Raw genomic sequence first — 10,250 nt, 5'->3', positions numbered from 1 at the left:
TTCAGACCAGAACCTTGAGTTTCAATAGCTGCCTAAACCCGGACCGAGGGGCTGTAGCACCATCTCGTTGGAAAGCGGAAACTGATTTTTCGCTTTGCCTAACCCGGACCCTGTGGAGAGACGGAGACGCCTAGAGCCTGCAGACTCGTAGCCTAGTCCCGCCTCCACTCCTGTCCCCCGCCCCCTCACGCAACGCCACCAGCGGACCCGAAGGTGGCCAAGTCTCCCTGGAAACGGCCCCGGCTTCCTTAGAGCCAAGACCACGATGGCGGCCGGAGAGCCAGGGAATTTGGGTGGCTATTACTTTAGATTTCTGCCTCAGAAAACCTTCCAGTCCCTTACCGCCCAGGAGACCACCAGCCGGCTCCGACAATGGTGAGGGGGCGTGAGACAAAGAGAGAAGAGCCGGTTGGCCTTCGCGGCTGTGGAGACGCCAGGCCCAGAGAGGGCCGTGCGTCTAAAAGGCTGCTCTGCCCTCGCTGTGGAAATCCTGAGACTGCTGTAATCTGGGGTGGGGGCAGATTCTGTGATGAATTTGCGCTGTAAGAAGGGAATGGCCAAAGATGATTCTTCTTTCCTCCTTGCCCCAGGTCCATGCTGGGTAGAATCAAGGCGCAGGCGTTCGGATTTGACCAGAACTTTCAGGCCTTTCGGAAGGATGATTTCATTATGGTTGGTATGGGGGTTGGAGAGTTCTTTGGGTCCTGCTGATTTCTACCATTTTCGCACTTTGCATAGATTCCTGGAAACATGCCATTCTTTGTTGTTGTTAGGTGCCCTTGAGTCACTTCAACTCTGTGCTACCATATGTATAACAAAACAGTGCCTGGCCCTGCGCCATCTCACAATCGTTGCCATGTGTGTGAGCCCATTGTTGCAGCGCTATGTCGATACATCTCCTTGAGGGTCTTCCTCTTTCTCGCTGACTCCTTTACTTTACGGAGCGTGATGTCCTTCTCCAGGGCCTGGTCCCTCCTGTTTAAGTATCCAAAATATGTGAGACACCTCTCACCGTCCCTTCTGTAGAGTATTCTGGCTGTACCTTTTCCAAGTTAGTTTTGTTTGTTCTTTTGGCAGTACATGGTATACTTACTATTCTTCTCACCAACACCATAATTCAGATGCATCAATTCCTTGGTCTTTCTTACTCATTGTCCAGCTTTCATATGAATATGAGTTGAATGAAAATACCATGGCTTGGCTCAGGTGCACCTTAGTCCTTGAAATGACATCTTTGCTTTTTAACACATTGAAGAGATCTTTTGCAGCATATTTTTCCCAACACAGTACGTTGTTTGATTTCTTGACTGCTTCCATGGACGTTGATTCTAGATTCAAATGAAATTCTTGATAGCTTCAACCTTTTCTCCATTTGTCATGACACTTACTCATCCAGTTGTGAGGATTTTTATTTATGTTCATCCATACTGAAGGTTGTAGTCTTGAATCTTCAGTAAGTGCTCTAGTAAGTCTCTTCACTTCAACAAAGGTTGTGTAATCTGTTTATCTCAAGTTATTAATGAACCACATTCTTCTTCACATAGTCCAGCTTTTCAGATTATTTGCTTAGCATACAGTTTGAAAAAATATGGTGATAGGATACAATCCTGTTTTTAAACCATGCCGTATACCCTAGTTTTGTTTGAAGGACTGCTTCTGGACCTTTATATAGGGTCTACATGAGCACAATTAGATGTTCTGGAGTTCCCATTCTTCTCAATGTTATCTGTAATTTGTTATGACCCACGCAGTTGAATGTGGGGTTTTGTTTTGTTTTATTGAGAGTTTGAGAATAATAAAATATGCATGTGGTTTCTTTTAAAAAGAAATTTTATATTTCCCATCACCATAAGTTTGTTTTTCAAGTAACACAATCTTTTACAACCTTCATTATTCCACTGTAGAAAACTCCAATTCTGAATTGGTATTCAAAAATCATTTTCCCACTTTTTCAGTAGGCACACATATTTTTTGCTGCAACTGTTTTTGAATTATCTTCAGCAAAATTTTCCTTGGATAAAATATTTATGAAATTAATATTTTCTTCAGTCTGTTGCATCAGCTTTCTTTGAAATGGGCACAAGTATGAATTTCTTCCAGTCTGTTGGCCGGGTAGCTCTCTTCCAAATTTCTTGGCATAGTTGAGTGAGCACTTGCAGCATTGCAGCTGGTTGTTGAAACATCTCTACTGGTATGCCATCAATTCCTGAAACCTTATTTTTGGCCAATTCCTTTGGTGCAGCTTGGACTTCTTTCACTACTACTGATTCTTGGTAATAGGCTGATTGCTGAAATAGTTGAGTGTTGACCAGTTCTTTTTACATTGATATGAAACTGCCAGAAATTCAAGCCATATTCAAAAGAGGACATGGAATGAAGGATATTATTGCTGATGTCAGATGGATCTTGGCTGAAAGCAAAGAATACCAGAAAGGTATTTACTTGTGTTTTACTGACTGCAAAGGCATTCAACTCTGTGGCTCGTAACAAATTATGGACAACATTGCGAAGAATGGGAATTATGGAAAACTTAATTGTGCTCATGTGGATCTTATACATAGACCAACATGCAAACAGAACAAAGGGATAATGCATGGTTTAAAATCAGGGAAGGTGTGCATCAGGTTTATATCTTTTCACCATACTTATTCAGTCTGTATGCTGAGCAGATAATTCACGAACCTGGACTATTTGAAGAAGAATGTGGCATCAGGATTGGAGGAAGACTTAATTACAACCTGTGATATGCAAATGACACAGTCTTGCTTGCTGAAAATGAAGAGGACTTAAAGCATTTACTGATGAAGATCAAAGACTACAATAGATGACATTTCAACATAAAGAAAATAAAAATGTTCACAACTGGACCAGTAAACAACATCATGATAAATAGAGAAAAGATTGAAGTTGTCAGGGATTTTGTTTTACTTGGACCCACAGTCAACATCCATGGAAGCATCAGTCAAGAAATCAGATGTCGTATTGCACTGGGAAAAACTGCTGCAAAAGACCTCTTTAAATTAATGAAGAACAAAGAGGTCACTTTGAAGATTAAGGTGTACATAATCCAAACCATTATATTTTCATTTGCCTCATAGTCATGTGAAAGGTGGACAATGAAAAAGGAAGACCAAAGAAAAATTGATGCATTCTAATTATAATGTTGGCACACACACACAAAAAATTGAATATACCATGTTCTGCCAAAAGAATGCACAAATCTGTCTTGGATGAAATGCAGCCAAAATGCTCCTTGTTGTTGTTTTGTTGTTATGTGCCATCGAGTCAGACCTAACTCATAGCACCCCTCCTTGGGTTTCCCAGATGGTATCACTACAGAAGTAGATTGCCCAACCTTCCTTCCAAGGAGTGGCTGGTGGGTTTGAACCACCAGCCTTCTGGTTAGCAGTCAAGTGCCTTTGGCACTACCAGAGCTCCCAAAATGCTCCTTAGAAGGAGCATTTTGTACTTCATCTCATGTACTTTGGACATGTTAACGGGAGGGACCAGTCCCTGGAGAATGACATCATGCTCTGTAGAAAGCGAAAAGGAGGAAGACCCTCAACAAGATGGATTGACACAGTGGCTACAACAATGGGCTCAAACATAATAATTAAGAGGAAGGTGCAGGACCAGGCAGTGTCATTTTGTTGTCCACAGGGTCACTGTGAGTCAGAACTGACTTGATGATACTTAACCATCTCATTTTTTAAATATTATTACCCAGTTTTATCACTGGCTTTATTTAGCAAGCTAACTCCAATTAATTTTGGTGGTTTCTCAAAATGAAGTCCACATTTTAGGAACAGAGCCTTAGGCTCTAACAGCAGTTCTAATGAGGAATTCTAAAAGTATGTTTTAAGCAATGGGAAGGTTTTTGGACCAAATCTTTAGAGCTGCTGGAGGTGACTTGTGAAAGAAGAAACATTCATTTAGAGGTATAAGTTTTGGTGTGTTAAAATTTAGTCACATTATTTTAAGTCCCACCACTCATTTCCTTTTTTTTCTTCTCTAATCAAATAGGAAATATTGTATGGTCTATGAAATTATCTTCCTTCTTTCCCATTCTTGTTCTTGAGGCATTAACTTTAATTTATAGTTGGCATAGTTTACTCAGTCATTTACAAACACTTCCTGAGGGCCTACCATGTGCTAGGCATTCTGCCAAGTCTTAGGGATACAAGGATGAACAAGACACAAGGGCCTTGCTTTCAATGATCTTAAGACCTATGGGCAAGAGTGTCAGTAAACAAATTAATTAAATCAATTCATATGGTGATAAGTGCAGTGAAGAAAATAAAGAAAGAAGATAGAACATTAGATCGGATTATCAGATTTTTCTTAACCTAATAAAATATTTACCATGAGGGTAAATGGGTTAAATGTCTATAATACTGTTACAATGCCGCTGTTTATTTCTCATACACTCATGGTTAGATTTTTATAGGTTTTTGTTTTAAATATTTCTCGTTTATACCAGTGCCAGGGCTCAGTAATAATTCAGGAAAAAAATGGAATCTTAATTCACTGCATGTTAATATACTTTAAAGTTGTTTAAGGTAAGTCTATTATTCAATAAATATGTGTTGGAAACTTATTTGTCCTGCTAGGGTATTAAAAAATGAAGCAACCAAGTTTGCAAGGCATGTACAGTTACCAGAAAAAAAAAAAAAAATCCCAACAAGCCAATTGCCATCAAGTAGATTCTGACTCATAGAAGTCCTGTAGGACAGAATATAACTGCCCCGTACGGTTTCCTAGGCTGGGATACCCAAGGAGGGGTCACTATGAGTCGGATCTGACTTGACGGCAGTGAGAGAGAGAAAAAAATCTTTGCAGAAGTGGACTGCCACATGTTTCTCCCACAGAACGACTAGTGGATTTAAACCATCAACCTTTTGGTTAGCAGCCAAGTACTTAAGTATTGTGCAACCATGGCTCCTTTGTGTGTGTGTGTGTGATTTGGGTGAAGATTTACAGAGCAAATTCAGTTTCCATACAGCAGTTCACATATACTTTGTCTCATGTCATTGACCACAGTTTACCACAATGCAACAGCTCCCCTCCCACTTCCTCCCCATAGTTATCTCTTCCCAGTGTCCATCCCTCCATACTCTCCTGCGCCCTGAGCTGTCTCCCTGTGCATAAGCAGCCCTTCTTTCTCCCATGATTGTTCTCTCCAAGGAGTGTATCTACTTGAGATAAATGTTCAACTTGTGTGCCTGTCTTTTGTTTGGCTGGAAACCACAGGTGTGGGTTCAATTCCAGACCTGAAGGGCAGCTAGGAGCCATAGTCTCAGTGGTTCCACCAGGCTCTATTGGACCAGCAAACCTGGTCCCCACCTTTTTTTTTTCCTCCAAGTGATGTTGAGTTTTGTTCCACATTGTTCTCCCTCTCTATCAAGGGTCTCCTACATAGATCCCCTTCCAAATGAATGACAGTGGTAGTCGGGCACCATCTAGTTCTTCTGGTCTCATAGTTGTATAGGCTGCAGATTGGATGGTGTACCAGTCGCTAGGACTGATTGTTTCCATGAATTTTGGTTTTCTTCATTCTTCTTTGCTCTGGATGAGGAGAGACGCATCATTGCATCTAGATGGCAGCTTGCTAGCTTTTAAGATGCCAGTCGCTACTTGCCAAAGTAGGAGGTGGAACAATATTTTGTATAGTGTGTTATGCCAATTGAGCTTGATGTCTCCTGCAACTATGGTCCCAAGCCTGCAGGTTCAACTGCTCGGTCCCTCTGGGTAGCTGGCTGTGACCAAGCAGTGACCACAACCTTGCCCCTTGTCAGCTCTACTATATACCTGGGAATTCTGATCATTCACATAAACTTATAGGACCATTGTCTGCCAACTTTATATATGTTCTTGGATACACTCCCCATTTCATAGACATACCTAATAGTTCAGCCTGTCCACCCATCTATCCACCCATATACCCATGTTTGCCTTCACTGACAACGCAGTACTGTATGTGCAGAAGGGTTCATATTTGTTGTCTGTACCTCCCATGTACCTCTCTATATCTTTCTCATCCTCAGTGGTGTCATATTGGTCACAACTATGGCTCCTTATGTTCAGTTTGCAAAATGAGAAATATAAATAATTCTATACAATACATTGCTGTGATGAGGATTAACATTGTGTTTTTTTCTTAAAAAAAAAAACCCAAACTCACTGCCATCAAGTTAATCCTGACTCATAGCAACCCCTATTGGGTTTTCAAAGCTGTAAATCCTTATGGAAGCTAACTGCCTCATCTTTCTTCCATGGAGTGTTTGGTGGCTTTGAACCACCAGCCTCTCAGGTAGCAGCCAAATCCCTCAATCACTATACCACCGGAGCTCCTTACAAAGTGTTTTAGGCACAGGAGAAAAGAGCACCCAACAGAGAGACATTAATGCCAGGAAAAAATTCATGGTAGAGGATGTAGAATTCATTTTAACTGTTTGATGGCGATAAAGATCTTCAGACTCAAGGCTCATCCATAAAACACCAAATTTTCATATACCAGGCACCTGTTTTTAACAGTTTTCAAGCTCTTCATATTTACTTGAGCTCTGGTGGCACAGTGGTTAAAGTATTGGGCTGCTAACCAAACAGTCTGCAGTTTGAACCCACCAGCCACTCTGTAGCAGTGGGCTATGCTTTGGGGCAGTTCTCCTTTGTCCTATAGAGGCATTATAGGTCAGAAGCAACTCAGTGGCAGTGGTTTTATGTTTACTTATAAATTTTTTTTCCTGTCGAGTGGATAGTCTATTCCCATTTTTTAATTCAATGAACTGTACACACAGAATCATTGCATTTACTCATGTAACTAACTTGGAAAGAAATAAAGCACTGTGGCTTACAGCATAGCCCATAACAAGATTTACCTTGAAGCTAACTTCAGGGCCCCTCACTAATGCAAGCTTCTTATTTGCCAAAGCCCCTTTCAAGTCCCTCTGAGAGGCACTAGCAGTATGTTCATATGATCATATATATTTGAAATTTTTTCAAAAATAAGATATTTTTATATTCTTGGAGTAGACTCCTAACGTATAAGCTAAAAGCTCTGCAAAACCTGAATCTGCCACTGATTTGGCTTGTGTTCAAATTCCAGTTCTGCAGCTTACAATGTATACAATGTTAAGCAAGTTGTTAAACGTTCCTCAGTCTCTTTTTACATCTCTGCAAATAGTCATAATGCTTGGCACATGTTAAGTGTTTAATAAGTATATTTGGATATGAAAATGTTGAATTCCTGATGAAATTGACATGAAGATTAAATGAAATAAATACATTAAATATTTAACCAAGTATATGACTCATATTAAATATTTAATAAATGTTAGCTTTTGTTATTGTTAGGAACTCTGGGTTAAGGCATTTGGCCACTAACCAAAAGGTCGAAGGTTCAGACTCACCAGCTGTTCCACAGAAGAAAGATGAGGCATTCTGCTTCTATAAAGATTTACAGCCTTGGAAATTCAATGGTTGGTTGCTGTGAGTTGGATTCGGCTCAATGGCATTGACTTTGGTTTTTTGTTTTTGTTTTCTTTATTTGTTATTGTTGAGGTCGCTTGATGGGGCAAATGGTTAACAGTTGGCTGCTACCAAAAAGTTGGGGATTCAGATCCACACTGAGGCACCTCGGAGGAAAGGTTTCTCTATTTCTGAAAAATTTACTTTTGAAAACCTTATGTAGCACAGTTCTGTTCTAACGCATGGGATCACCATGAGTCAGAATTGACTCAATGGTAACTGGTTTACTGTTGTCATTAACACTTGTATACTACATTACAAAGTGATTTTTTTTTTTTTTGTTAGCAAATGTGACTCCAGTATACCAGATACAGCTTTCAGCTTTCATACATTTGTCACTAATTTTTACAACAATCTGGTAAGTTTGATAGCTGAGGAAACTGATGCTCAGAAAGGTTAAATAATTTATGCAAGAATATGCAGCAAATGGCAGAACAAGCACAAGCACAATTTTTGACTAAATTCTCTGCAGTTTCTGCTATAAAGTCTCATAAGTGAACAAAGGGTACTGCTTAAACTAGAATTCCAGATTTTAAATTTTCCCTTTCAGTTTGAAAACATTATGTTTTAAAAGTTCATTTGCAGAGTGGTGAATGGATAGAAAGAAGGAAGGACATATTCACTCAGAAAGTATTTCTTTAGTTCCTGAGTCTGTACAGATTAATAAGACACTGAGAGGGAAAGGTGCCCTGGTAGTGCAGTTAATTTCTTGTCTGCTAACTGTAAGCTAAGTGGTTTGAACCCACCAGCAACTCCATAGCAGAAAGATATGTCGGTCTGTTTCCATAAAGATTACAGCCTCTGAAGCTATATAGAGCTGTTCTGCTCTGTCTTATAAGGCCACTATGAGTTAGGGTCACTATAAATTGGAATTGACTTGGTGGCAACAGATTTGGTTTTGGTTTACAGAGAGGGAAATAGACAAAAAAATTGCATTGCAGAATGAGAAGTGATAGAGTACATACCATGTGCACAAGATACTTTGGTGACACAAAAGAAAAAGTAATTATTTTTGATTTGAGCATCCAAAGGGAAGGTTTACAAAAGAAGAGATATGGGAGCCTTGGGCCTGAAACATGAGCATGTAGGCAAAGTAGAGAAATGATGTTGGTAGGAAAATATTTTAGAAGACCTTTTGTACTATGCAAAGAAGTTTGAGATTTAGCTAGCTAGCAAGGAATCACTGAAAGATTTTAAGACAATGAAATTTCAAATGTCAAGTTCACTTTGGCAGCAATGGATTGTTAGGATTGAGTCTAGAAGTAGAAGACCAAATTGGAAACTATTGCTCTCTAGATCAAATATAGCGCTATCCTCCTGAATTAAGACAGTTCACATCAGGATGACCTGGAAAGATACTTAGGAGAAAGGCAGTGTTTAAGGACTGATAAGATGTTCAGAGTTAAGAGAGAAGGGGACATATATCATGACTGTCAAATCCTGGCTTGGTTGACTGGAGTGGCTGTGATAATGGTCATTAAATACACGGAAAATGCAGTAGAGTAAGCAAGGGAAATGGATTTAATTTTAGGCATGATAAATTTGATGTGCATCTAAGGACAGTATCCAGTAGATAGATAAGATAAGATCTAACTTTGGGTATCAATATAGAGCGCTGGGCTCAGTGTAGTGTCAACATCCTCTTGGGTCAGAAATGATGAGCCCTGAGGACTCCCATAGAGTAGGAATGATGAAGAAAATCTCCCACATAAACTGCAAGGATGGTCTTAGTTTAAGAATTTTCCTGAAGGCCTGCACAACAATTCTGTTTACACCTTATAACCAGAACTTGGGCATAAGGTACTACCAGAAAGGTTAAGAAATGCAGACTTTCAGCTGAGAAGAACATTGTTCTTTCTGCCAAATGAAACTGGGATTCTGTAAATGAAAAAAGATTTAATGTTGGATAGAAAACCAGCAGTCTGCCAAATAGATCATATAGTCAAATACTTACTTTTTCCATATATATGGCATATAGTAGGAGCTCTGGTGGTGTAGTGCCTAAGGCATTTGACTGCTAACCAGAAAGCTGGCAGTTCAAACCCACCAGCCACTCTGCAGAAGGAAGGTTGAGCACTCTACTTCCGTAAAGATACCGCCTCAGAAACCCAAGGAGGAGTCGATATGAGTAGGATTCAACTCCACAGCAGTGTGTTTGGTTTTTTGGTATGGCATATAATGGGCATAATTTAAATTACATAAAATTTTTGAAACAATTTTTCCACCTTCACATTTTATGAAACAAGTATACTCGAAGTCACGTGCATTTTTGACATTGGTGTCTTTGACTTCAATATAGCCAGTTTTTGAGTCACTACTGTTTTCCAGATCACATCAGCTTCTCTTTCATCTAAGATGCTTGAAATACAGAGAATCCTTCCTCATGCCTCAATGGAAATTCTATAACAAAAAAATAAATACTATTTGAATATATCATGGCAGTTTTTTAAAAAAAATTCATTTTTTAGCTGTCTAGTATAAATAACATACAATGACAATTACTTATTGCATTGCTTTGAGGAACCTTTACGAAGACTTATTTCCCTGTACTCACTGTGAATAATTACTAAATATGAATTAAATTTCTTTCCTTTTTTTTTTTTTTCTCACTGATTCTTTCAGATGGTCTCTAAAAAGCCTCCAAAACCAGTGTTAAACTGAGGTTAATGCCAGCTTATGTGTATTTCTGAAAACATAATATATATATTTATATAATAGTAAGC

The 10,250-nt window shown here is 39.3% G+C and overlaps 1 protein-coding gene across 1 annotated transcript in view; it reads left to right on the top strand.

Annotated features, from left to right (window-relative positions):
- The first annotated feature begins 265 nt into the window (after positions 1-265).
- CFAP300 (cilia and flagella associated protein 300) overlaps positions 266-10,250 on the top strand; it is a 59,920-nt gene continuing 49,935 nt past the window's right edge. Inside the window, exons 1-2 of the mRNA XM_007946024.1 lie at positions 266-375; positions 591-672. Coding sequence (XP_007944215.1) covers positions 266-375; positions 591-672 — 192 coding nt within the window. The remainder of the gene's footprint in view (positions 376-590; positions 673-10,250) is intronic.

The sequence above is a fragment of the Orycteropus afer genome, unplaced genomic scaffold, assembly GCF_000298275.1.
Source record: "Orycteropus afer afer isolate SDZICR_OR568_19922 unplaced genomic scaffold, OryAfe1.0 scaffold00147, whole genome shotgun sequence".
Lineage (NCBI taxonomy): Eukaryota > Metazoa > Chordata > Mammalia > Tubulidentata > Orycteropodidae > Orycteropus > Orycteropus afer.
This window is presented reverse-complemented; position numbering and strand designations above follow the sequence as displayed.